Here is a 26,904-nt window from a genome sequence, read left to right on the forward strand (position 1 = left end):
ATGTTTGCATCATGCTCCGGTCTCCTTGCTTTGCCCCTGCAGAAGGCCACTGCCACAGGGCCTTGCGGTGACACCTCGGTGAGGCAGTGGCACTTCCAGGGCGGATGCAGCAGCGGTGACCGTGATGGCCCCGCACGCACAGGCAGCCAGGGCTGGGCTGCGTGCAGAGAAGCAGGCCCACGGGGACCCACCTGAGCCCCCCAGGAAGAGCCCAGGGGCTGGGGACACTCCTGTCCCCTCCAGGGACATGGGCCAAACTCCAGCATCCCCCAGCAGGGGTGGGGAGATGGGCAAGGGGCGATCTCTGTCCTGGGGGGGGTGGGTCAGATCAGACAAGGGGCATTTGAACCACCCCAGCCCCTGGTCTGCACGTGCGAAGCAAGAGAAGGACGGACGATGCTGGTAGCTCCATAAACCCCTTTTTGTAGAAACCTCTGCCTAAGCAAACCCCAGCTCCCCGGCTGCTGGTGGAGCAGTGCCGTGCTCGTCGTGGGGCTGAGCCTGCCCGGGCGCTGCGACTGCCCTGTTCAAGGCCCGCCGCTGCACCTGGGCGCAGTACTTCTCGGGGATGCCGGCGGCTCTGTGGAGGAAAGAAATCCTCAGGCACCCCGTGCCACGCCAGGACCATGGCCTAGGAGAAGGGCCCGTCTGAAGGGGATGGAGAGGAACCTGCGGGGTGGTGGCTCAGGGGGTTGGGACACGGTGGGAAGTCGGGACGGGACTTGGGGACGTGTAGGGAAGTGGGGAGTAAGCAGGCGCTGATGGAGCAGCACCTGAGCTCCTGCAGCTTCTTCTCCTTGAGCTGGGTGATGCGCTGGCTGCGCCGCCGGGCCTCCTCCTGCAGTCGCTGGCACTCCTCGAAGGCGGCCGCCCGCTCCTGCACCCGCCGCTGCCGCCACTCCTGCATCTGGCGCCGGACGTCGTCGGCATGGGCACGCTGCAGGGCCGCCCTCCGCTCTGCCTCCGCCTTCTCCTTCTCCATTTGCTCCTGCTGGGCCCTGTGGGTGAAAAGCCCCCTTCCTTGCGTGCTCTGATCAACCTCATGGGCTCAGCCGGCGCGAGCCACAGGCTTTTTGTCACCGGGAGCCCTCGCTGCCGTCCCCGTGCCACCGTGCCACCGCGCCGCCCGCCCCTCGTCCCCTGCCACCGCCTGCCATCACCACCTGAGGATCCGCTCGAACTCGTCGCGGTCCTGCTGCACCTGCACGGCCATGCGGTGCTCCCGCGCGGCGATCTGCTCCAGGCGGCTCCGCTTCAGCTGCTCCTCCAGCTCGGCCTTCCGCCGCGCCGCCTCCTTCTCCTTGTGCCGCCACTCCCGCTCGGCGGCCTCCTGGCTGCGCTTGGCCCTCAGCGCGTCCTGCCCAGGGGACAGCGGTGACATTGGGGGACCGCAGAGGGTTGGGAGGACTCGGCCGTGGTTCTGCTGCTTGTCCCGTGCTGCAGAGCCCTGCTCCTTGCTCCAGGAGCTGCAGCGGCCCTGCAGATCCCCCACCTCCAGCTCCCACCTTGCTGCGGTGGTGCTGAGGAAGGGAGGCAGTGTGGCGGCACCCCCTGCGGCAGCTCACCTGCTCTGCCTGGTAGTCTTGGGCCCTCTCTTGCATGGCCCTCAAGCGTGCCATCTCCTTCTCCTTCTCCCGACGGATCCTCTCCTGCTCAGCTTCAAACTCGGCCTCCCGCTCCTACTTGGGACACAAGTATGGGGCAGCTCCTGTGGTGCCCCTGCTGAGCCTGCGCCCGTGCCGCCACGCTCCGTCCCACTACCATTTTCTGCCTCTGGTACTCGAGTATCCGCTCGTCTGCCATCCTCTCCTGCTGCAGCTGCTCCTCCTTGCACCTCTGGTTTTCGTCGTTGATGCGTTTAATCTCCGCCTGGATTTTCCTCTGTTGCTCCTGTCTCCGCTCCAAGTCCTGCAAACGGGGCCGAGGGGCTGAAGGGTGGTGGGACAAGAGCCTCCCTTCAGGGGAAGGAGGGCTCGGTGGCTCGGGGTCACTTCTGAGGATGTTTCAGCCTCCCCAAGAGACCAGGGCCTTAATTCTGCCGCTTGTTGTCTCCCCACCCCGGGTCTGACCCACCCGATATCGACACCCTTCCAACGAGGTGAGAGATCTCCCTCCAGCCCCCCGCGCCCCGCAGCTGCTTTCTGTCCGCCGCACCTTCAGGTCCTCCAGCTTCAGCTGCTCCAGGTGCTGCAGCATCTCCCGTGTCTCCTGGTCCCGCTGCTCAGCTCGCAGCGCCCGCTCCTCCGCGTTCTTCTCCATCTGCTTCACCAGCTCCTGCCTCCCCCTGCAAGAAGAGGCACGGGGGGGGGGGGGGTCCCCCCGGCTCAGCCCCACGCCCTGGAGCAGAGGCACCGGCGAGGATGGCGGTCGGGGAGCCTGGGCGTGCTGAGCCACGGTGTGGGGCTGGCAGTTAGCACAGAAACACTGAGTTGTAGGGGTTGGAAGGGACCTCAAGAGACCATCGGGTCCAACCCCCCTGCCAAAGCAGGTTCCCTACAGCAGGCTGCCCAGGTAGGCGTCCAGACAGGCCTCGAATATCTCCAGAGAAGGAGATCCCCACAACCTCCCTGGGCAGCCTGTCCCAGTGCTCCGTCACCCTCACCACGAAGAAGTTGGTGCGGAACTTCCTGGGCTCCATTTTGTGGCCACTGCCCCTTGTCCTGTCCCCACAGACCACTGAAAAGAGGTTGGCCAAACCCCTCTGTCTCCCACACTTACTGCATTTATAAACATTAATCAAATCATTTCTCTCAGTCTTCTCCAGGCTGAACAGAGCCAGGTCTCTCAGCCTCTCCTCCCAGGGGAGATGCTCCAGGCCCCGTATCATCTTTGTGGCCCTCCACTGGACTCTTTCCAGGAGACCCCTGTCCTTTTTGTGCCGGGGAGCCCAGAACTGGATGCATTACTCCAGGTGAGGCGCTCCCAGTGCCTGCACGAGGGCAGCAGGACAGGGGGACCTCCCCACTCGCCTGATCAGCTCCTGCTTCCTCCGGCGCTCCAGCTCCTCCTGCATCTCGTTGGCCTTCTGCCTCTCCACCTCCATCATCTCGGCCAGGCGCTTCTCCTCCTCCTCCAGCTCCTTTGCCACCAGCTGCTTCTCCAGGATCTGCGTGTCGCGCACCATGTGGCACTTGGCCCCGAGGATCAGCTGCAGGGACAACAGGTCTGCCTGGGACAGACGGCCAGACAGACGGCCAGACAGCCGTGGAGGTGGAAGAGGGAAGGAGGTGGCATCACGCAGAGCAGGGCACAGGGCTCATCCTAGCCGTGCCATGGGGCGGCTGAGGGTCTGGGGGCACCCCCTTCACCTCTCCCTGTTGGGTGTCAGCGGTGCTGGGGGAGGACGGGTACCTCGCTGAACTCCTTGATCTCGTCCTCCTGCTCCATGCGCATCCTGCTCGCCCGCTGCAGCAGGTGCTGGGCCCGCTCCTTCGCCTCCTCCTCCAGGTCGCTCAGCTTGCCCTTCTGCCGCTGCAGCGCGGCCCGCTGCTTTGCCGCTGCCTTGCGCTCGCTCACCGCCTCCTGCGGGGACAGAGGGGCAAGCTGAGACCGTCCCACGCCTCTCTGGAGGGGGACGCCCCGGTCCCATCTCACCGGGGGGGCAGAAACGCAGCGCGGAGGCTTCGTCGCAGCCCCCAGGGCACCGCAGGTGTGGGGAGCTGGGGGATGCGACCGGGGTGGAATTGCTTCCCCAGCCAGGGACCAGGCAAAGCTGGGGACCTCATGCAGCCCTTCCTGGGCTGGGGGGGGTCAGGGAGAGCTGAGGTTTGCAGCTGTGCTGCCCCCCCCTGTGCGCCAGCATGTGGGTGGCACAGGGATGAGGGTGGTGGTCCCTGAGCGGCTCTGGCTGGGTGCATCCCTCCCCACCCGCAGCCCTGCCTGCAAGATGAGAAATGCCTACAAGAACGGCTTCCTTCTCCGCTTTGAGGGCCGCCAGCTTGGCCTCGCGCTCCTCCTTGCTCAGGACTCGGGATGCTTCTTTGATCCGCTGGAAATCCTCCCGGCCGATGATGAGGGATGCTGCTGGGTTCTCCACGGGGACGCTGGTGGAGAAGGGCACCAAAAAGGGCTGTCACTGGCACCGAGCGTGCTCCAGCCCCTCTGTGCCCTCCTGGCCTGGCAGCGGGACCTGCTCAGGCTGTGTGGGGGCAGGAGTCACCCCAGAGCAATGCAGGAAGCACTCGAGCTGTGGCTTCCCCCGTGGACCTGATTCTCCCGGTCGGGGGGGAAAGAGAGGAACAGAAAGTGCAGTGAAAGCTGCAGCAGGCGGCGGTGCACGGGGAACAGGATGTGCAGCAGGGCAGGGGCCGCCCGGGAAAACACCCAAACCTCCAGCACATGCCTGGCCAGTCCCCACCAAACAACGCCAGAAATATTTCAGGCCAACCCAACCGGCTGCCATTTGGGGAAAGTGTCACCGCTGCCCCGACCCCTTTTCCAGTGGGACGTCCTGCTCATCCCTGACCGTCGCTGGTCCCAAGCGCTGGCTCGAAGCCTCTGCTTTGGGGAGCAGCAGCTGCCTTTTGGCTCTGTTTGATGACACTCGGCAGAGCCTGGGCTTGGCTCCTCTGCCCCAGGAATTTGCCCGGCACGAGAGGAGGAAACACCGGAGCCGGGTCCCCTCCCAGCGCTGGCAGGTGCCCCTCCAGCTGCGGAGCAGCCTCACGCAGCGAGCCACGAACCCTGCCCGTGACTCATGCTGTGGCTTAGAGGAAATCGCCGAAGCTCCGGGTGCCCCCATTTCCCCATGTGTAAAAATGTGGATAATAACACGGGGCTGCTTTCCACGCGAGTTGTAAGGAGTTAATTACGCCGCGCATTACTCAGGTACCATGGTGACGCGTGCGGTGTGGGAGCGTGCATTAACCAAATGCAGGGAGCACTTTGAAGATGCTCAGGACTAAGAATTTAGTCATTATTATTATGTGTCACCTTTCATCCACCCAGGTGAATATGAACAGATACCTGCATAATAATCGCTCGAGAGCTGCATCACAACATCGGATTCCAGGACGCTTGAAAGAATGGGTAATGGCCACAACGGCCCTAATAAATGTAATGACACAGTGACCACTGCTTGAGCTGTCTCACTGTTTGGGTGACCGACCTGAGATGTCTAGGGCCTGATTTTCAGGAATTAAACTGGCACAAACAGTTTCCTACAGCTTCGGCTGGAGCTGCGGCCGTGCCACACATCTGGAAAGTGGCCCTCAGCTTCGTCAGGTCAGCCATAAAAGAAACCGAGCGTGTAAAATTGGGCACCAGCCCTGAAAGCCCAAGCCGGTGCCTCTGCACCATGGCAATCTCCATAAAACCCAAGCCCAAACCGTCTGTGGGGCTGCTGTCACGTTTTATAGGGTGTAAGAGCATTACGCGGTGGTTCAAAACAGGAAGCAAAGGCGAGCCGTGGAGCCAGCTCCAACTGCAGGGAAAATTTCGGAAGGTCAAAATTAGGCTAAATTAGATTTGGCTGGGATAATGGCACTATTCTTGTCCGTGTGCTGCAGGCTTTTAACAAGGTGTAGTAATTAAGGCCGGGGTTCTTACAGTTCAGCCTCGCTTATAAAACATCCCTGTGGAGAAACGCACGGCTCCGTGCCGCGCACAGCCAGTGGGTGACACCGCCTCCGTCACGGGGATTTTGGGCACGTTTGGCGGGTGCAGGGGGGCAGGTGTCTCACCAGGGGCAACCCAGCTAACTTACACGAGGTCACGGATGAAGTCCTTGGTGATGAGGCGGATGGTTTCGGGCTTGTGCTCGCCAGCGGACGCCTTTTTCGGGGCGCTCTGCACATCCCGGAGGACGACGATGGGGGTGCCGGGGCGCGACTGCCGCAGGCTCTGCAAGGAAGGATGGCGTTCCCTGTGGCCTGCCTGCCACCAGCCCCTGCCCGTCTCTGTCCCCAGCTCCGGGGCACGTCCGGCAGCCCCAGCTCTGGGAGCCTAGCGAGGGCATGGGGAGAGGTGAAAACACGCAGGATGGTTGAGGTTGGAAGGCACCGCGGGGGCCACCTGGTCCCACTGCTGCCCAGCACCGCGTCTGGATGGCTCTTGGAGAGCTCCCAGGAGGAGCTTCCACAGCCGCTGGGTACCGGTGCCAGGGCTCCATCACCCACCGGCCCCAGTGCTTCCCGCTGCCCCAGAAGAGCCTCCTGGGCTCTGGGTTTTGCCCAGGGCCCTGTGTCCTGCTGCTGGGCCCCGCTGGCAGGAGCCCGATGCCCTCCGCGCCACCTGGCAGGGACCAGTGGACACGGGTGGGAGCCCCCCGAGCCTCCTCTCCTCCTGGCCAAGCAGCCTCTGCTCCCAGGCAGTTCAGGTAGCTCAGGGCACGGCCCTGCTCTGCCGTCCTGCCACGCGCCGTGGGTGATGGCAGGAACAGGAGGAGCAGAAATGCCCCCACACCGACCGAAACTCGCAGGAGGGTCCCAGAGGGGACAGCTCAAGGTCTGACTCCGCAGCGTGAACGAAGCCAGTGCCGGCCCCTGGCCACAAACCAGTCCTCCCAGCTCAGCCGGAGTGGCACAGGTCCCTTTGCTCGAGCTGACAGTGCCACCTAGTGAAGCGTCACCCATCTCTGGGGTGCCTCGGGGACCCCGCTCCACTCTTGCCTGAGCATGGGTGGGTGTAAAAGTGCCCCCGGAGCCGGGCACACGAAGCCCCTCTCCCCACACGTCACCTCTGGCTGGGGAGGGACGCGGGTGCCCGCAGCACGCGTGGGTCTCCATGACCTTAAACCCCCCCATGGGGGCTCGACCCCAGTTTTTTGGAGCAGGAGATGCCTCCTGGAGCGACGCAGCGGGATGCGCCCGGGGAAGAGATGGGTGCAAGGTGCAGCGTCCTGAAGCCAGACCCGCTCCCAAGAGCACAACCACGGGCGCAGGCTCCGTGGCCAAATCCTCGCCTGGGCAGCGGCACCGCAGCGGCTGCAGGAACCGCAGGAGCGAGCCCGAGGTGCGCACAGACAGGGGGTGCCTCTGTGCTGCTGTTTTACCACCTGGGCTTTGAAAGCCCGAGAGCCCGCTGGAACAAACCCCCTCTGGGTGCTGAGCAGGTTCCTGGGATCTCACCGCCAACGTTTGTAAAACACCAAAATTTCCATTTTACGGCTCTGATTACCCCGAGTCCTGGCTCTGCTGCTGCCGGTGAGCGGGGGCACCCCCCGGGTGGGCTCAGCCCCGTTCCGGCCCCAGGGCCAGCGGCGCCCTGACTGCGTGCGCTTGGGTTCCCAACGGCATTAATCAGCCTCCTGTCGGGGAGCTGTTGAATTACGGGCTTTGGCCCCGAAATGCCCGTGCCAACAACGATAACGGCGTCAATCACCGCCGCGCGGCCCTTTTGGCCTCGAGGCCAGGAGAACTCCTCGGGCGAGGCCGGGGTTGGGCTCAGGGAACCCACGCCGTGAGCCCTACATTTTTATATCACCGCCCCATTTTTATATCACCGCCCCGTAGGCTCGGAGGTAACGGGCCGTAAAGCCGCTCGGGGCCGTGGCGCTGGCAGCGTGCTCCCGTCCTGCCCCACACCAGATCCCCCACGTCACGGCCCATTTCCTTCCTCTCCTCCGAAAAGCCCCAGGGTTTTGGCACGCCGCTCGGCTCCGGAGATAAGAGCGGGGCCGGGAAGGAGCACGGGGCAGAAGGCGTGGGCTCCATAAACCCCAGCCGATAAACAACGGGGGAGAGGAGGGGAGGGCGAAGGACACCCCGAAAGGTGCGCCCGCCCCCCCCCCCCCGGTGCAGCTGGGGGTGGGTGGGGGGCGTTTTGCTCCACGGTGGGGAAAGGGCCCCTGCTCGGCCGTGTTCCCAGCCCGGGGGTGGTGTCCCCAAACCAGGGGTTTGTGTCCCCAGCCCCAGGATTTGTGTCCCCAGGGGCTTTGTGTCCCCAAACCAGTGTTTGTGCCCCCAGCCCCAAGTTGTGCCCCCAGCCCAGGGTTGTGTCCCCAAACCAGGAGCTGTGATCCCAGTGTTTTGTCCCCAGCCCTGGGGCTGTGTCCCCAAACTAAGGGTTTTGTCCCCAAACTGGGGTTTGTGTCCCCAGGGGCTTTGTGTCCCCAAACGGGGGTTGTACCCCCCAGCCCCAGGCTGTGCCCCCAGTGGTTGTGTCCCCAAACCAGGGGTTCTGTCCCCAGGGGCTGTGTCCCCAGCCCCAGGCTGTGCCCCCCCTCCCGGGGCCGTGCCCCCCCCCGCCGTTACCCGGCTGTCCCCGAACAGCGTCTCGTCCACCTCGGTGCTCCGGGCCCTCCTCCGGTACCGGCTGCGGGGCTGCGGGGCCAGGAGCAGGGTTACCGGGGGGGGGGGAGAGGGGGGGGCTACCGGGGACGAGGGTACCAGGAGGGGGTTACCGGGGGAGGGGGGGGTTACCGGGGTGGGGGGGTACCGGGGATGGGGGTACCGGGAGGGGGGGGATTACCGGGGGGGTTTGCCGGGGGGGTCCCGGCGCCCCGCCCGCGCTCACCATCCCGCTCCGCTCGGCGGCCGCCGGTCGCCCCGGTAACGGCCCCCCCCCCCCGTCCCCCCGCGTTCTCCCGGTAACGCCGCGCGGGCGGGGCCGAAGCCGGGGGGGCCGCTCTGGGCGGCGGGAGCGGCCTCTATGGTCACTGGGGGGGGGGGGGGAACCTCACACCCACGCGCGTTCGTGGGTCGCCGTGTCCCCGCGTGTCCCCTGCTCGCGTGTCCCTTGCGCGCCCACGCGTCCCCAGCTTTGTCCCCTGGCCGCGTGTCCCCCTCCCAGCGTGTCCCCTCGCCCACGCGTGTCCCCTCCCCGCATGTCCCCCTGCACAGCGTGCCCCACGCCGTGTGCCCCACGCCCGCGTGCCCCCCGTCGTTCCCCTCCAGCCACGCGCGCCCCGACCCCCGCCTCCCCGCGCCCACCCGTGTGTGCCCCCTCCCCACGCCCACGCGGCCCCGCCGCGCCAGGATGACGTCAGCGGCGCCCGCCCCGCCCCTCCAGCGCGAGGAGGCCCCGCCCCCTCGCCCATGGCCCCGCCCCTCCACGTGGGTTGGCACCGCCACGTGCCCACTGCTGCTGCGAGGCTGGGGGGGCACTGACCACAGAGCTGGGGTCCCCTCTGCCGCCCCCCCGGCTTGGGGTCCCCCCCACCACCCCCTGGGGTCAGGGTCCCCCCCCCGCTACTTTCTGGGCTGGGGTCCCCTCTGCTGCGCCCCCCCCGGCTCAAGGTCCCCTCTGACCCCCCCCACATTGGGGACCCCTCTGCTGCCCCTCACCCCTAGGGGCACACACCAGGGGGAGCCCAGCCCCCCCCCCCCATGACTCCCCCCCATGCGGGGTACACCTCCAGCCCCCTGGGGTCTCCCCTCCCTGTCAGTCTTGGCCCCATGCCCCCTCCCATCCCTGCCCTCCCCCCACCCCAAAAGACCCCCCCCAGTCCCCCACCACGCTGACCCCAGCTGGAAACAAGAGGGGGGCCATTTATTGGAGCGAGCTGGGGGGGGGGGGTCTCCCCAGCACGGCCCCCAAGGCACAGCGGTGGGAGGCAGGGGGCCAGCGCGGCCGCACTCCCCCTGCCCCCCCGGAGCAAAATAATAATTATAAAAAACCGAAACTTTGGTCCTGGAAATACTGGCAGGCGGGCGAGCCGCGGCCCCGGGTGGGGGGCACGGCCCCAGTAGCCGGTTGGTCCACGGGGAGGGGGCGAGGCGGGTTGGGGACCCCCCCCGGCGCTGGGAGGCCCTTGGGGGGCAGCGGTGGCTGGGCGGGGGGGGGGGCCGGGGATGCGGCGGGCGGGGGGGGCTCAGAGGATCTGGCGGGGCATGCCGTAGCCCGTCATGCCCGCCTGCGAGGCGCCCCGGTTGGTGCCCATCTGCAGCCCGATGACGTTCTGGCCCTCCTTCAGCTTGTCCTCGGAGAAGACGCGCCGGTTCTCCTGGGATTTCCTGCGGGCACCGCGGGTGTCACGGCCCCCTGGGTGCCCAAACCCCCCGGTATCCCCCCCCCCCCCCCCCCCCCCCCCCATCCCAAGCCCTCTACCTACTTGGGGAACCAGTTGGGGTCTCCCACGAAGAGCCCGTCGCCCTTGGCCACCGCCAGGCTGCCCAGGTTCATCAGGGTCCTCTGCACGCACGCCATGTTCTTCCCTGCCGGGTGCCACCGCGGGGTTGTCACCGGCCCCTTGGGGACAGCGGGGTGTCCCCCCCCCCCCCACCGGCCCCTCACCTTCCCACAGGTCAACGGTCTGGAAGATGTCGGTGGCGGCGATGCCGTAGCGCTCGGCTGCCTGCAGGAACTGCGAGATCTGCTCCATCTGCTTGAAGGCCATGGTGGACGCCTGGATCTTGGCCACCGGCCCCTGGCCCCGCGGGTACAGGCTGTTGATGAGCCGGCACAGCACCTGGCGGCGGGGACGTGCTGGGGGTCAGGGGAGGTGACACCGCTCCCCCCCTGCCCCCAGTACCCGGTCACCCCTCCCCGGGACTCACGGTGCCGTCCTTGAGCCACTGCTGGAAGCCGTCGCGGCCGGGCGCGGGCTGCGGGACGTCGCCGCCGCACTGCCCCACCATCCAGCGCACCAGCACCTGCTCCAGCTCGGGGTCGTACTGCCGGTCGATTTTCTGCTGCACCTCCCGGCTCAGCCCGTACGACGGTCCCCGGTTCGCCATGCCGACGGCTGGGGGGTCTGCAGACACCGGGAACCCCGTCAGCCCCGGCCCCCCGTGACCGCAGCGCTGCAGCCCCTCGGGGACGTAGGGTGACACGGGGACCTCCCAGCGGTGTGGCAGTGCCCGAGCTGACCGCAGGGGCCGCATCCTGCCCGGCCAGGCTCGCTGGATGTCCGGCATGGAGCCTTATCGCCCGTGCCAGGCGCTGCCTGGGTGCTGCCCTGCCCTCCCCGCTTCCTTCCCGGCTCCCTGCTGGGGCTGGGGTGCACGGTCCATGCACCTTGGGGTCTCCCCCGGTGCCCCCCACGCCAGCCGAAGGGAAGCCCCGTGGTGCTGCTGCGCCGTGCCCACCCAAGGGCCCCCCCGGCTGCCTGAGCATCCTCATCCCAGCGGCTTGGCCCCGCCGAGGCGTGGACTTGGCAGGAGCTCGCTGCCGGTCGAAGCTTGTTTGCGAAGCTTGCCCCGTTTGTATGGGACGGGTGCCAGATCCGGGACCGGCCCGGGAGCCCCACGCCACCCCGGGAACGGCGCCCATCGCCTCAGCCTGACGCCGTGCCCAGCTCCCGTCCCGCAGGGCTCGGGCTCCAGCTCCACGGGGCGTGGGCGATGGCCTCATCCTGCCCCCCCCCCTCCCCCCGGGGCTGTGTCCCCACCCTGGCAGAGCAACCGGAGCCCGGTGGTCCCCCACGGGTGGGTGCCGGTGACAGCATCTCCGCGCCCGGTGCCACCCACGTGGGGCAGTTGTGCAAGGCGCCGCGCAGAGCAGCGCCGCGCGGTCGGGGTGCTCCCCACCCCGGGGTGCTCCCGACACCCTCCACCCACGTGATGGGCACGTGGGGCCATGCATCGCCCCCTGCACCCGCTCCTGCTCTGGGGGCGAGGGCACCCGCTGCTCCCCCAGGGTGGGCCCAGCCCGGACCCCGTCACACGCGTGTCCTCAGCTTCGGCGCTCGTGTCCCCAAGGGGTGAAACCGCCCTGGCTCAGCAGGATGAAAAGTATATAAAAAAAAAAAACCAACCCAAAACGCAGGGCAGCAGCCGGGGTTCGGTGCGAAACCTCGGCACCGCGACCACCCCGAGACCACCGATGAGTGCCGGGGCACCCCGACGCCTCCAGGGAACCCCGAAGGCACCGGGGCGCCCCAAAGCCACCCGTGGCCAAGCGGGCTCCCCGTGGCCGTCGGGGCGTGGGGCTGGGGCGCAGCCAGCGCCGGCGGGGGGGTTAAAGTCGCTTCCCCGGGGCCTGGGAGCGCCCGGCCGGGGGCCAAGCGGGTTGGGAAACAAAAGAGGAGCTGAAATTGGTGCAGACAGCGCTGATTTCCCGACACAGCTGGGGCTTGCCCAGGCGGGAGGGGAGGGAGGGCCGGACCCAGCCCAGCTGCGGCGCGGGCGCCCTGGGGACCCCGCGGGGGCTGCGCCCGGCCTTGGGGACCCCGTTGTCACCCCGGGGGTGGCGGGGAGGGGACCGTGCCCAAAGCCCCTTGGGACGCGGCAACCCTGGGGACCCTCCGGCCACCGTGGGGGTAGGAGGGCGGGGGTCCCGGGGGGGGGTGCGGCTGCCCTGGTGACCCCAGAGACTCCCCCAGGGCCAACGCGGAGGGGACTTTGCCCAGCCCAGCGGGGACAAGGCCACCCTGGGGACTCCAGGGGACCCTCGGGGCCGACGGGGAGGGGACCGCCAGGCAGCACGCAGCCACCCTGGGGACCCCCGAGGGCAGCGGGGACGGGACCGGCCCCCTGGCACGGCCACCCTGGGGTCCCCCGAGACCCAACCCCCCCCCCCGCCCCCCGGGGCCAGCAGGGAGGGGACCCTCAGCTGGGACACGGCCACCCCGGGGACCCCGCGGCCACCCCGCCGCCAGCGGGGAGGGAGGGGACACGGCGCGGGACGGGGCCACCCGGGGGGACCCCACGGGCACGGCGCGGGGGGCACCGGGGCGGGGACCGGGAGCACCGGGGAGGGGACGGGGGCTCAGCCCGGGTTCGGCGGCCACAGCCCCGGCACGGCCCCGGTCCCCCCCCCACCCCCCCGGGGCGGCGGGGCCGGAAGCCGCACCCGGGTCCCGTTTCCCGGGCGCGGCCGCGAGTCCCGGCGGCTCCCGCGGGGCGCGGCGCCCGGAGCCGTTACCGCGGGCGGGGCGGGGCAGCCCCGGGGCACCGGGACAGGGCGGCCCCGGCCATTTTGGGACAGCGCAACGGAGCCGGTGCCGGTCCCGGTGCCGGTCTCCATCCCCACCTCTTCTTATCCCCGTCCCCACCTGCCGCCCGGTGCCCGCGGGCGCCGCCCGGTGCCCGGTGCCCGGTGCCCCTACCTGCGGCGCCGATCCCGCGGTCCCGGTGCGGCAGTGGCGGATGCCGCCGCCCGCGCCCTTTTCACGGCTGATGTCAGCGCGGCCGGGGGCGGCCCGGGACCGCCCGCTCCCGGGGCGGGTCCGCAGGGCCGGGAACGGGGCAGCGCCGCCACCGCGCCCCGGGCAGCGCCGCCCCGCCCCGGGGGCACCGGCACCGGCACCGGGACCGGCACCGGCACCGGGACCGAGACCGGGACCGAGACCGGCACCGGCACCGGGACGGCCACGGGGTGGCCGTGGTGGGGACGGGGGGACTGTAATGGGGACAGGGGGGCTGCGGTGGGGACAGGGGGACCGTGGTGGCAGGGACACGGGGGTCGTGGTGGTGGCGGACACGGGGGCTGTGGCGTGGACACGGTGGCTGCGGTGGCCGAGGTGGGGACACGGTGGCTGTCGTGGGGACAGGGTGGCCGCAGTGGTAAGGGGTCAGGAGAGCTACGGTGGCAGGGGACACGGGGGCTGTGGTGGCCGTGGTGGGGACAGGGTGGCTGTGGGGTGGCCGTGGTGGGGACAGAGTGGCCGTGGTGGGGACAGTGTGGCCATGGGGTGGCCGTGGTGGGGACAGTGTGGCTGTGGTGGCAGAGGATACGGAGCTTGTGGTGGGGAGACGGTGGCCGTGGTAAGTTGTGACATGGCTGCGGTGGGGACAGGGTGGCCGTGGCCATGGTGGGGACATGGTGGCCGTGGTGGGGACAGGGTGGCCATGTTTGGGACGAGGTGGCCATGATGGCAGCGGGCCATGCTTGTAGTCAGGGCACAAGCCGACCGTGGTGGCAGAGGGGACCGTGGTGGTGGCCACAGTGGTGACAGAGGCTGGCCGTGGTGGCAGGGGGACAGCCCCGGGGGGCTGCAGCCCCCGCAGGGACACGGCGGCCCCGGGCCCCGCGGTGGCCCAGGCGGGGCGGGGAGGGACGATGGCGCCTGCCCCCGTCCCGTCTCCTTGGAAGCTCAACCAAAACAACAAACAAACCTCGGCCCGACGCCACCGCCTGCCTCCGGAACGGCTGGCAGGGCCACCGCCGCCGCGTCCCCGTGTCTCCACCCCCCCCCAGCACCCAAAACCCAGCCTGGGCTCAGCCCCCCCCCCCCCAACCGAGGTGCCACCATCCTCGGTACCCCCATGGTGAGGACGCTGTCATGGTGGGGACCAGCCCCACCGTGTCCCCCTCCCCGCGCTGGCCACAGCCCTTGCTGCACCCATGGGTGCCACATGGCTGGGTTCCCCCCTTGTCACCCCCCCAGTCATGGGTGGCCCCTGGGGATTCCCGGTGGGGTTTCCTGTGTGGAGGGGACGGCTGCGCTGACACGGGCATGTGGTGAGGGGACACTGTAGTAAGGGGACAAGGGCAGGAGGTGGCACATGGTGACCCAGGGGACAGGGGTGACACTGGGGGGGGTGGGGACAAGGGTGGGGGTGATGTGGGGGTGCAAGAATGGAGGTAGGGTTGGGGTGACAGCAGCAAGACCCTGGGGGTGACACAGTGGCACAGGACCCATGGAGGGGGAGGACAAAGGTGACAGAGGAGTGACACAGACAGCAGGATGGGGGTGATGCAGGGGGGGACAAATCCCATGGGGGCAGGGCCAGGCCCGGGGTGACATGGGGGGGCACAGCGAACGCGACAGGGATGACGCAGGGGCAGGATGCTGGAGGGACAGGGGTGGGGTGGCAGGGGGGTAACACGGGGTGACGTGGGGACAGAACCCTGGGGCAGCGGGGGGGGGACCTGGAACAGAACCCCCGGGAGGGGCCAGGACCCCCGGGGTGACGTGGGGTGACACGGGGCAGGACCCCGGCTGCACACTGGGGGACAGGGGGACAGCCCCTGGGGGACGAAGCTGGGGACGAGGCAGGGGACATGGGGTGACACTGGGGGGGGCACGGGAGACAGGCAGGGGCGACGTGGGGACACCGCGGGGGCGTGCAGGGGTGACACCGCAGTGACACCGGAGTGACCCCGGGGGTGACCGGTGGGTCACAGCCCGGGGCGCCCCCCGCAGCCCCCCCCAGCGCCGGGGGGGTGACGTAGCTCCCCCGGCCCCGCCCCCCGATGACGCGCTCCCACGACATGGCCATATAAGGGAACGCGGCACGCAGGCCCCGCCCCCACCCCGCCGAGGCCCCGCCCCCCGCCCTGCCCGGTTTGCGTGGGGGAAGCACCGGGGAGGGGGGGGCGCGGAGGGGGGGCGCGGGGGGGGGCGGGCAGCATCCGGAGCACCGGGAGCGGGATGGGGGCAGTGGGAGCGGGGTTGGGGGGGACTACAGGGACCCCCCCGGGGGGGGCACAGCAGGACCGGGAGAATGGGGGGGGTAAAGGGGGTTTGGGGGGGGGGGGGGGAGCAATAAGGATGGGGGGGGTAACTGGGATGGGGGGGGGGGGGTGCAATGGGGATTTGGGTAGGGGTAACGGGGATGGGGGGGGCACCGGGACTTGGGAGGGATGCTGAAGGGTCTGCACCTGGGGAGGGGCACAGCACCCCGGTGAGCACAGGGGCTGGGGGCTGCATGGGGTGGGGGGGCTCCCGTGCTGGGGGGGGGGGCACGGTGGGTGCATGTCCCGGTGCACGAGCCCGCGGGGTGCGCTCACGTCTCTTTATTCCCCCCCCCCCAACCCCAACCAAGGGAACTTTGGGGACACCATGGGGACACCACGGGGCCACGCGTCCCCTAGAGCAGCGTGGCCAGCTCGCAGCCCTCGCCGCAGCCCCCGCGGCCCCCCAGCCTCTGCCGCCGCCGCTGCTGGGCCCCCTCCCTGCGCCGCCCGTGCTCGGGGGGGCCGCCCGCCGCCGCCAGCGCCTCCGCCGACACCGAGGTCACCGGCGAGGAGCCGCCGCCACCGGGCTCTGCGGGGAGAGAGGCAGCGTCCGGCCCCCGAGTGACACCCCCCCAGGGGTACCCGGCGTCCCCCCCCCAGCCCTACCGGGGTCACCGCGGTGCCTCGAGGCCCCCCCATCCCCAGAACGCGGTGGTGGCCGGGATGAGTCCCCGTGGGTGGGGGGCACGCGACGGGGGGGGCCGCACTCACCCTGCTGCTGCCGCTCGAGGTCCCGGAGGGCGATGGTGGAGAGGGGCCGGGGGGGGGCTCCGGCACGGTACAGCTGCAGGGCCGCCAGGAGGTCGGACGCCAACGCCACCTCGGCGTCCCACTCGTAGCTCTCGTCCACCGAGGTGTCCCTCCTGCGGGGACAAGTGTCGGGGGGGGTCCCATCGCCAACCCCCCCCCCCAAATGCCACGCCTCGACACCCCGCTTTCACCCCCCAGTGCCCCTCCGAGTGCATCCTCACCTCTTTCCAGCACTGCTCAGGGCCGGCTCCGTGCTCACCTTGCCCTCCTGCCAGCTGCCCCCAACCCCCGGGGGGGTACCGGGGCCGGGCCCCCCCAGGGACGGTGCCAGGGAGGGGGGGCGCAGGAAGGAAGCGCTGCCCCGGCCGCTGCTCTGGCTGGTCAAGCTGCCCCGCGGCAACTTCTCCGGGGGGGCCACGTCCCCGGCTTCAGTCCTGCTGCAGGGGGGGCCACGGTGGGTCGGCTCCGGGGGGGCCAGCCAGGCGGGGGGGCCAGGCAGAGAGGCCTTGGCAGGGCCCAGCGGCAGCTTGGGGGTCTGGAGGAGGGTGGTGGCGGGGGGGGGCCGCAGCCTTGGCACATGGGTCCGTGCAGTCCGGCCCCCCCACGGGGTGCTGGGGGGTAGCGGGGGGCTGCGGCGGTTCCTCGGGGGGGGGCCAGTCGCCGTCCACGCACATCTCCTTAAAGAAGGGCAGGCTCAGGTACTGCAGGATGCCGCTCTGGGCTGGGGGGGCCACGGCACGCTGGGGGCTGGCGGTGGTGGCCGGGGGGGAGTCCGGGGGGGGGCCCTGGAGGGGCAGCGAGTCCCAGCGGGCGCTAGGGGGGCCAGGGCTGTAAGGCAGAGTGGCGGCGGAGGCCACGGGGCTGACATCGACGATGCACAGGGCGGCCGCTTCGGCCACGGGGCTGCTGCTGCCGTAGCCGAAATAGCGGCCCCGGCGGCGGCCAGACGGTGCTGGGGGGTTCCCGGGGGGCCGGGGCCGTAACGCCACCCCCTGGCGCCAAACGGGCTCCTTCTCCTCCTCCGGTTGGGGTCCCCTGTGTGTGGGGGGGTCCCGGGGCGGGGGGGTGAAGCCGCTCTCCGTCTCGGCGGTCTCCACCACGAAGCGGCCGTCGGGGCCGCGGCGGATGCGCTCCAGGGGGACGTGCTCCCCGACGTGGCTCTCGTAGACGGTGTAGCCGGATCCGGCCCCCGCGATGCTGAGCCCCAGGCTGGTGCCGGCTTTTTCGCCCCACAGCAGCGCCCGGCGCAGGCTGGGGCAGGGGGACGGCTGCAGCTTCAGCTTGGCCGCGCCGGCCGGGCTACCAGCGCCGTGAGAAGGGCTGGAAGGAAACGGGGAACGGCTGCGGGATCCCTGTACCGGCTCGTTTGGACGCCCCCCGTAATTGGGGGGCTCACGTTGGGCATCCCCTGGGTGGTGCTGTGCCCTGCAGGACTCGGCAGCCCTGCTCCGGCTGCTCCCTGCTTGCTTTCTTTGGACACGAGCCCATGGAGGGGAAAGCGGAGCACCCACGGGTGCTCCGAGCCCGGCCCTGCTCCCGGTCCCTGCCCCAAGCCAGCGGATGGATGACGATGGGGGTGGGGGGGCGCAGCGAGGTGTGGGGGGAGCGTGGCGTGGCGCGACTTACTGCGGAGCAGGGAGCTTCTGGCTGGGGGAGAAGACGAGCGGTGGATCTGGAAGGTCATGAGAACACACGGGGATCACACGGCGAGCAACGCATGGCGATGAGGAGGAGACGAGAGGAGAGGAGAGGAGACGGCGGCACCCCCCGGGAGCCCCCAGCCCTGCCTGGCCCCGTCCCCTCCCCGCCGCCGTGGCTCGAGCCCCCCGGGAGGCGCAGGACGCGGCCGGCTCCTACCTTGCCTTCGCTTCTGGATGCGCGCGGCGCGCCGGCGGTTCATGATGCAGGCGGCCACGGTGCTGAAGATGACGGCCACGCTGAGGAAGCAGATCCCGCCGATGACCCCGGCCAGCACCGGCTGCGGGAGCAGCTCGGGGAGCTGGGTGCGGGACGGGTACACCTCCATGCCTGCGCCGGACGGGAGACGGAGCTGGGGCACCCGCTCAGCACCCCAGAGCAGCCTCCAGCACCTCGACAGCGGGGGACGGCAAAGCCTCAAGGGCTGCAGAGGGACCTGCCCCCCAGGGTACCGGCAGTGGGGATGCTGGGCAGGGCTCCCCTGCTACCCAAAACCGAAGCCACGCGAGAGGCGTGCACGGGGACGAGCGCTCCCGTGGTGCTTGCTTTGCAGGATGCAGTCCCCGGTCTAGTTTTGGGGCTGGAGCCCCGAGAAGGGGATTTTGTTTGGGGGCAAACGCCTCCCTCCCTCGGTTTCTGCCTCCGAGCTGCAAGAGCGGGCGGGCGCAGCCCAGCCCCTACCTGCCGTGGAGACGTTCACCGTGTTGCTGGGGTCGCTGATGTAGCTGCCAGCGAAGGCCACCAGTCGGAACTCATAGAAGGCGTCCTGGGGGAGCAGAGCGCCGTCAGCCTCACCCCCTCCTTGCTGCGGAGCACCCAGCGAGACCCCCCCCCCGCCCCTCCAGCCACGCACGACCTCACCTTGATGAGCCCTGGCACCAGCACCTGGCTCTCCGTGCCGGGGATGGAGCGCTCCAGCACCTCCCAGCCGCCCTTGTCCTGCCGCAGCTCCAGGGCGTAGCCGCTCAGCGCCACCGAGAGCTGGGCCGGGGGCTCCCAGCGCAGCAGGACCCCGCGCGACGTCTCGTTGGCGGTCAGGGCCTGCGGCGGGGACAGGAAGACGTGCACGGTCATGGCCGGCGGCTCCGGAGGCACTGTGGTCACTGGGAAGCCTGGGGAGAAAGGGGACGCTGGTAGGGGTGGCCGGGGAGGGAGAGCGGGGTGGAAACTGGAGCTTCCCGCGTGCTTGGGGGGGGTGGTTCGGGGGGCTACGAGGCACCGTGCTCTTACCCCTGGGCACGGAGGTGACGATCTGGCTGAAGGGGCCGCTGCCCAGCTTGTTCTGGGCCAGGACGCTGAACTGGTAGCTCGTGTCCGGCTGCAGGTTCTCCACCAAGAGGTGCTGAGCCCCCGCCGGCACCGAGAGCGACACCCAGTCGTGGTGGGCGCGGGGCGGGTGCTTCGCCCTGCGGGGACGGGGGAGCCGTGAGCCCACGGCCGAGGGATGCGGAGTGGGTGGGGGCCACCCGGTGCCACCCCCCCGGGGGGGGAGACTCACAGCGGCGTGTACCAGACGCTGAACCTCTGGAAGTAGCCCCCGTCAAAGCCCGGCTCCCAGGAGATGTTGGCCGCCAGCAGCAGCGGCAGCACGGAGACGTTGGTGACGGCGTGGGGACTGGTCCCTGGCGCCGAAGGAGGAGAGAAGCCGCATGGGACCGGGGCAGCTCGGATAACCAAGGCCCAGGAGCGTTTCCACGCCTTCCACCCCCCCCCCCCCCCCACCGACCCAGTCTCCGGGGCGCAGCACCCACCAGCGCCGCCCGCCCGACTCACCCAGCACGTGGACGGAGGTGGCGGTGCTGACGCTGGCCACCGGGTTGGTGGCCGTGCACTCCCAGCGCCCGTGCTGCTCCTTGACGAGGGGGCGGAAGACGAGGCTGCCGTTCCCGTCCACCTGGGCACCGCCCTGCCCTGCGCTGCCCACCTGCGGGGCAGGGACACGCTGATGGCGGTGACATCCCCGTCCCTGTCTCCATCCCCATCCCATCCGCAGCGACCCCACGCCCCCGGACCCTCGCAGGACCTTGGTCCATCCCCCCGGGGCTGGTTTGGAAACAGAGGGGCAGGATTTTACCCTCGTTTCCTACAGAACTGAAGGTGACACGAGCAAAACTCCCCTCCCGTGGGACCCCGGGCTTCCTGTGGGGACAAGGACCCGGGGACTACCCACGCGATGATGTCCCGGGAGGACAAAAGCCACATTGCCCCCCCCAGGTGGGCTTTCCCCAGCGTGCTCCGTACCTTCCCCCAGGTGATGGTGGGTGGGGGGTCCCCGTGGGCCGAGCAGGGGATGACCAGCTCCCGGCCCACTTCCTGGAAGTATTCCTCCTTGGGGCGCACGGTGAAGGCGGGGGGGGTCCTGGAAGAGCCACGCACGGTGCTGGGGATGGTGGCGGGGACACGGCACGCTGGAGCAGCGGTGGTGTCCCGTCCCCCCCCCCCCCCCCCCCGCCCCGTCTGCCCCCACCTTGAGCAGGACGCGGGTGGGCCGGGAGGCACCGGCGGTGCCGTAGCTGTTGTAGGGGGTGCACGTGTACACCCCCAGCGCGTCGTCGTTCCCCGTGGCGATGACGATGGAGCCGTCGGGTCGCGCCGACCAGCCGGGGAGCTGGCGGGAAGGGTGCGGGGGTGAGGTCGGGGGGCTGCGGGGTGCAGGCGGGGGGGCGCGAGCGGCCGTACCTTGCCCAGCTCCAGCGGGCGCCCGTCCCGCGTCCAGCTGACGGAGAGCAGCGGGGGGTTGGCCCTGGTGGGGCACCGGATCACGCCCCGCATCCCCTTGGGCAAATGGGTCTCCGGGAGCATGGTGGTCACCTGCGCCGGATCTGTGGGGACACGTGGGGTGCTGGGAGGGTGCTGGGGACCCCGCGGAGGCCGGTGGGGCACCCCCTGGCTCTTACACAGCACGGTGACGAAGGCCGAGGCCGAAGGCGGCTTCCAGAGCCCGTTGCTGGCGACGCAGGTGTATTTGCCGGCGTCGTCCGGGGTGGCTCGCTGCAGCAGGAGGCTCCCATCCACCAGGATGCGGACCCGGGCCTGGAGGTGGCTGCGAAGGGAGGAGAGGGTGGGAGTGAGGGCACAGCAGGCACCCGAGACAGGCGAAGCTCTCCGGCACGCACCGTGCCCCAACGCACCCGTACTCGGGCTGGGTGGGGATTCGGCAAGGTCCCCGCGCCTTCGTCCATGAGAGACAGCCAGCAGGAGCCTGCGGCCACCTCGGTGCCACCCCCAGCACCACGTCCCCGCCGTACCTGAGGTGGAAGACGTTGCTGCTGCCCTGGAACCAGGTGTAGGTGAGGTTCCCCGGGTACGCCTCGGCCTGGCACGCCAGAAAGGCATCTTGAGAGATGTTAACGGTGACGTTCTGCGGCGGCACCACGATGACGGGCGGCCCTGCAGCGTGGGGCGCAGGGGACAGTGAGGGCCTGGGGACAAAGCCACAAACCCCATGACGCCGCCAGGGCTCGGCGAGCCGCCCCGCTCCTACCCTGCACGAGCACGCGGGTGGTGTGGGTGATGGTGCCCTCCTTGCTGGAAGCGTGGCACGTGTAGGTGCCCGCGCTGGCGCGCTCCACCACGGCGATGCTCAGCGTCCCGTTCCTCACCTGCAACGTCACCGGTGGCCACCGAGGCTCTCGGGACGGTGGCGCCGTGGCCAGGGCTCGCTCTCCAGCCACGTGGAGCCGTGTCGCTGTGCCCCCCTGAGACTCGCCCCCCACCCCCAGTCCCACGGGGGACACCGGAGCTTCGCCGTGCTCACCTGCACCGCGTCCCCGCTCTGCACGGCCAGGTCGCTCCGCTTCCAGATGACGACGGGCTGGGGGTTGCCGACGGCCGTGCAGGTGAGGCTCAGCGCCTCCCGGTCCCGCACCTCCACGAAGGCTGGGGGGGTCTCCAGGAAGGTGGGGGGTGCTGCAAAGGCAAACGCAGACCCTCGGTCCTGGGAACGAGCGGATCCAGCCCCAGCCCCGCGAGCTGCGGTGATGGAGGGATCCGGAGCAGGGAGGTGCTGCTCCTCCTGCACTGGGGGACGATGAAATCCTCCCCCCGTCCTCATTTCACAAAGCCAAGCGGAGCAGGTGCAGGCACGGGGCACGCCATGACCGCTCCCCCACCCCAAATCCAGTGCTCAGACCGGGCTCAGCACCCCGAGAGCAGCACAGGGCAGAGCAGGCGGCAGCCTGGGCTCGCGCCGGCCCCAGCGCCCGCAGCCCCCGTCCGTACCGTTGACGGTGAGGTGGATCCAGGTGCCGTTCTGGAAGTCGGCGTCGGCGCTGGGCCGGTCGAGGAAGAGCACGCGGCACTCGTACCAGCCTTGGTCCTCGGCGCGCAGCAGGTCGATGCGCAGCGAGGCGCCTTCCTCGATCCGCACGCGACCTGCCGAGCCAGAAACGTTTGCCGCGGGCAGCTCGGGGACGTCCCCGTCCCCAAGGCCACCACCTCCACAGAGCACCCGCCCATGCAGGGACCTCCCTGTGCCCCGAGCACGGTTCCCTGCTCCCCCAAAGCCCTCGAGCTGGCACCAAAACCCCTCCCCGGTGCCTTTCGGCACCCGCAGCCTCGGCTCGGATCTCCCCCGGAGCCCCCCCTCGGGAGCCCCGCTAAGCCCCGGCCACGCCGGGCACCCCTGCACCTTCCTGCTCCCGGCGGTGCTGAGGGGTCTGGATGAGTCCCTCGCCTGCTCTGGGGGCACCGGGGGGCTGCCCGATGGCGGGGCGCTCGCCCCGAGCCGGCCCCTCTGATGAGGAGGAGGAGGAGGAGGATAAGGACCTCAAGCAAGAGCGAGCGCAGCCCCCTAATCCCCCAGGCTATTATCAGAGCCATAATCGGCTCAGGCATGCAGCGGGCAATAGGCTCAGCACCACTGGGGTGCACTCAGCACCGTGGCACCCCCGGACCCCACTACACCCCTGGCTCAGCCCTGTGCGTGCTGTCACCCGAGGTGGCCCCTTGGGACCGTGCTGCGGGGCAGGGCCACGGTGGTGACAAGCACCCAGAGGTGCCCAGGAGCAGCAGGGGTTTTCCACAAAGAGGGTTTTCCTGGAAAACCCTCATCAGCTTCAGCCGGAGCTCGGTGTCCCCAGAGGTCCCCACTGTCCCCACAGGTCCCCCCACGTGGGTGCTGCACCCGGCCAGACGAGCCCAGCGAGGAGGAGGAGGAGGAAGAGGAGGAGGAGGAGCGGCAGGACCTGGCAGGCTGGTCGGGCAGGGCGGTTTGGGGACGGGATCTGTGCAGAGACGCGTTGTGCGGACGCAGCACACCGACACGTGCTCCCCGAGTTTCTTCCAGCCCCCCCAAATCTGCTTCTCCCCACGGCTGGGGGCCGATGGATGTAGCCGGGTGCCTTCGGCCTCATCCTGCGCCCGCAGCACCAAGCGGCAGCGCGAGCAAACCTCGAGCACGAGCGGGGACGTGGGAGCAGCGAGAGGGACGGGAGCCCTGGGCCCAGCAGGCTGCTGAACAAAGGTCCCTTTGGCAGGGCTCCGAGAGCCCTGGGGACGCCCCCAGCCTCCCCCTAATCCCCCCCGCGCCGGCCCCAACCCCTCCTCCTCCTCGCCCAGCGCCCGGCCGATAACAAAACCCAAGGAAAACAACAAAACCGCCGCTGCCCTCCCGCCCGGCATCCCCCAGCGCCTGGCAACCGCCATTCAAAGGGACACAAAGGGGACGCAGTGGCTGGGGACCACCAGCACCAGTTTATGGCAGTGGGGACGGCGGGGGGAGAAACGGCCCCGCCGCCCCCAGGGACACGAGGGGCTTTCACGGGCACAGCCCACCCTTGTCCCCGAGGTGCCCCAAAGTGCCTGGGTGACACAGGTGGCGGCGCAGGGGCTTCCTGGGTGACACCTGAGCCGCTTTACCTGCTCCGAGCTCTCGGCTGTGAGGCTGAGCCTGGAGGCCCCTTGCCTGACCCCGGGTCCCCCCCGGGAGGATCGAGGGCCAGCTGCCACGGTGACAACCAGCAGCCCCCCTCCGTGGGGTCCCTGTCCCCCCCATCCCCACCATCAGGCCTGGACGCAGTGCCCTGGGGTGCCGGTGGCACCGTCGGGGACAACGCCGAGGGCTGGCGGGACACGGGGAGCGTGCAGCAGGATGCGGCCGAGCCCTTTGTGCCGCGAGCCCGCGGGGAAACCTGAGCTCCCGCAGGTAACGGGAGCCGGGGGGCCTCCGGGAGGCAGGTGCCGAGGCTTTGGTGTCACCACGGGGTTTGGTGGCACCGCCGGTCCCACGAAGCCAGCGTGGAGCCACCAGTGAAGGCGCTGGCAGTGGGGAGCAGCCACGGCTCGCCCCAAAATTGCTCCTGCCCCGTGCTGGAGGCTCCTTCCTCACCCCTACCTGTGTCAAGGCTCCACCCGCAGCACATTTTTTTGGCAGTTTCGGCCGCGGAGGCCAGATCCTGTCGGACGTGGGACGATCCCGCTCCGCGGTCCTGCCCTCCCGTCGATCCCAGAGGCTTCGGGGCCGGGCCCAGCCCCAAACCCCGACCTCCCCCCTTGGCCCCGAGCACCCCTTGAAGGCGAGGAGCGGCCTCCCACGCCGCGGCCCCGCTTCGCTCCAAATCCCGGCGCCGCCGAGCGGCTTCACCCAAATCCCTTCCCCGAGTGCGGCTCACCCGCGGCGCCCGCCGCCACCCCCGGGGCCCTCGGCGGGGACGGTGACCCGCGGGGGACGGAGGCCAGCCCCGCGCCTCGCCGCCGCCGCGCTTAATGCGCTCCGACAGCGCTGGGGCCCGGCCGAGGGGCGCGGGGCGGCAAATCCATCCCGAGCAGGGTGCCCAGTGCCCGGTCCATACGGTGCTTGGTCCGTCCGATACCCGGTGTGCCCAGTGCCCGGTGTGCCCGGTGCCACTTACCGAGGTACTCGGGGTCGACGCGTGGCGAGTAGAGGCCGAACTTGATGAAGATGGGGAGGACGAAGCCGACGCGCACCCACTCGATGACGTAGAGCGGCGGCCGGCTCTGGCGGGTGCCCAGCAGGTCGCAGCCCAGCACGGCGCTGTCCCCGACGCGGCCCACCACGGCCCCGCTCGGCCCGCTGCCTGCGCGGGGCACCGGAGACACCGGTGGCACCGGGAGCACCGGTGGCACTGCGCCCCGCTCCTCCCATCCTGTCCCATCCCGTCCCGTCCCGTCCTGTCCTGTCCATCCCGTCCCATCCCACCCTGTCCGGTCCTGCCCGTCCCATCCCATCCCGGTCCCGTCCCGTCCCATCCCGTCTCCCCTTACCCTCGGCCCCGGTGCCGGCGAGCAGGCTGAGGAAGGCCGCGCGTAGCCACCACCGCATAGCCCAGCTCCCCGGCCCGCGGCTCCCGGTGGCGGCGGGGACAGGCGGCCGCCGAGCGGCGGGCGGGAGGGTCACCGGGCACCGGCGACCGGTTACCGGCTACCACCGGGGGTCCCCCGGGGGGTCAGGGCCGCAGCTCGGGAGGGCTCGGCCGGGCTGCCCGCGGCGCTCTGGCCCCGGCCGGGGGGCGCTGGGGGCTCCTCATGCCCGCCCCGGGCCCCGCGGCTCCGCTCCCCGCCCCGCGCCGCCGCCACCGGGCGGCCGCCGCCAAAGCCACGGCGGTGGGAGGGGCGCAGGCAGGCCCCGCCCCGCCGCGCTGCTGATTGGCCGTTCCCTTGGCAACGGGTGTTCCCGCCGGCGGCCAATAGCGGGGCGGGGAGGGGAGCCGCGGGGGATGCTGGGAGGTGTAGTTCTGGGGGAGTGGGGATGGGAGGGGGCATGGAGGAGACACGGGTGTGTGACACGGGTGGGTGACATGGGTGTGTGACTGGTGGGTGACACCAGTGTGGGACACTGGTGGGTGACACAGGTGTGTGACACTAGTGCGGGACACAGGTGTGTGACACGGGCGGGTGACATGGGTGTGTGACACTGGTGCGTGACACAGGTGTGCGACACTAGTGCAGGACACAGGTGTGTGACACTGGTATGTGACACGGGTAACGTGCCATGCCGTGCCGTGCCACACCGCGCACAGCCCACACACGTGCCACCCCATGGCACACCCGTGACCGCCACCAACCCCCGGCCGCCCCCCGTGACCGTCCCCACCTCGGGGCTCTCCCCCTGCCCTCTCGCACCCCGGCCGTCACCCCTCTAATCCCATCCGCATCCCGTCCCCGTCCCCTACGGCCACCGGAGCCGTGTCCCCAGCCCGTGGAGCTGAGCCGGAGCTGGGCCGCCCGCCAGCCCGGGGGCTCTGGTGCTGGGGGCACCGGTGAGGGGACAACCCCCGTGTCCCAGCCCCACGGGGCTGCCCGGCCAAGCGTGGCCGTGCCGGGTCCCGCTCGGTGTCACGGCATCCCCTGGTCAGGAATGTTGGTGCTGAGCCCCCATCCCGACCCCCTCCCCGGGACAGGGGTCCTCCCGTCCCCCCCCTTTTGGCCCGGCCTGGCACGGCCCCCGGCGCACGGGAGACTATTAAGGCCAGAGCTAAAGTAAGAGGAGTTAAAGTAAATAATTCTGCGGGTAAGCTGCTTTCCTGCATCTCACAGCCCCATGGGAGTCCTGTGGCTCCCTGGGCTTAGGCGCCGCGGCTGGACCGCGCCGCCCCGTCCCCGTCCCCTTTCGTGTCCCCAAATCCTCCACGCGGGGCCTCCCCCCCGGCAGCCGCTCGTGTCCTGGGATGGGGCCAGGCAGATGAGCGACCCCAGATGTCCCTTGTCCCCACGTGGTGCCGCAGGGCCCTGGGGCCATGGTGTCACCCATGGGGGACGGACATGGACGGTCCCCGAGACCCCAACCAGGGGTGCTGGGTGGCACCGAGAGCAGCTCCGCGCCACTTTGGGGTGCCTGCATCCCCACGGCCACCCTCCTCCCATCCCTGCCGGCTCCCATCCCAACCGCCCCAAGCCACCACCCTCGCGTGTCATTCCTGAGGGACGATGACGGCGTTTTGGGGTTTCAGGGGAATGTCTGGGGACGCTGGGGCTGCCTGGTGGAGATGATAGCCCTCCACAGCCCTCCCAGCCCGCGGCGCAGGGGCCGCGCTGGCACCCGGCGCGTGCCGGGCGCTCCCGGCCATGTGCCGCGCGCGCAGGAATGGGGACGGTGACGCTTCTTGCACTTAGGATTTAAATGCCACCAAGGTTAGGAGCAGCTGAGAAGAGATTTTCAGGATTGGGCTTTTGGACGGAGATGCCTAAATTCCAGCTAAGCTTCCGTTTAAGCAT

At 70.0% G+C, this 26,904-nt stretch overlaps 2 protein-coding genes across 3 annotated transcripts; both read right to left on the bottom strand.

The window, feature by feature from the left end:
• CFAP45 (cilia and flagella associated protein 45) lies at window positions 1-8,498 on the bottom strand. Of its 2 annotated transcripts, none has more exons than XM_040538834.1 (12): window positions 8,455-8,498; window positions 8,193-8,261; window positions 5,705-5,841; window positions 3,902-4,043; window positions 3,352-3,522; window positions 2,970-3,148; window positions 2,155-2,284; window positions 1,762-1,908; window positions 1,566-1,679; window positions 1,164-1,357; window positions 774-998; window positions 1-580 (listed from the first exon to the last, which is right to left on the bottom strand). In XM_040538834.1, exons 1-12 carry the CDS (start codon window positions 8,455-8,457, stop codon window positions 439-441), a joined length of 1,653 nt encoding a protein of 550 aa, XP_040394768.1. In that variant the 5' UTR covers window positions 8,458-8,498; the 3' UTR covers window positions 1-438. The 2 variants fall into 2 exon arrangements, with proteins under 2 accessions (XP_040394768.1, XP_040394767.1); XM_040538833.1 differs by having other exon boundaries at window positions 381-580; window positions 8,410-8,472.
• Window positions 8,499-9,408: 910 nt separating this feature from the next.
• IGSF9 (immunoglobulin superfamily member 9) lies at window positions 9,409-25,265 on the bottom strand. Its single transcript, XM_040538850.1, is given in 24 exon segments — window positions 9,409-9,893; window positions 9,992-10,094; window positions 10,174-10,348; window positions 10,437-10,624; window positions 15,994-16,145; window positions 16,254-16,591; window positions 16,593-17,352; window positions 17,659-17,704; window positions 17,890-18,060; window positions 18,412-18,496; window positions 18,592-18,842; window positions 18,961-19,136; window positions 19,229-19,352; window positions 19,504-19,654; window positions 19,972-20,089; window positions 20,199-20,338; window positions 20,410-20,552; window positions 20,628-20,773; window positions 20,979-21,120; window positions 21,215-21,332; window positions 21,488-21,639; window positions 21,952-22,104; window positions 24,582-24,767; window positions 24,955-25,265. Coding segments are annotated over 24 exon segments (4,218 nt in total). The 5' UTR covers window positions 25,013-25,265; the 3' UTR covers window positions 9,409-9,751.
• Window positions 25,266-26,904: the final 1,639 nt, after the last annotated feature.

Source organism: Cygnus olor, chromosome 28 (assembly GCF_009769625.2).
Source record: "Cygnus olor isolate bCygOlo1 chromosome 28, bCygOlo1.pri.v2, whole genome shotgun sequence".
Classification (NCBI taxonomy): domain Eukaryota; kingdom Metazoa; phylum Chordata; class Aves; order Anseriformes; family Anatidae; genus Cygnus; species Cygnus olor.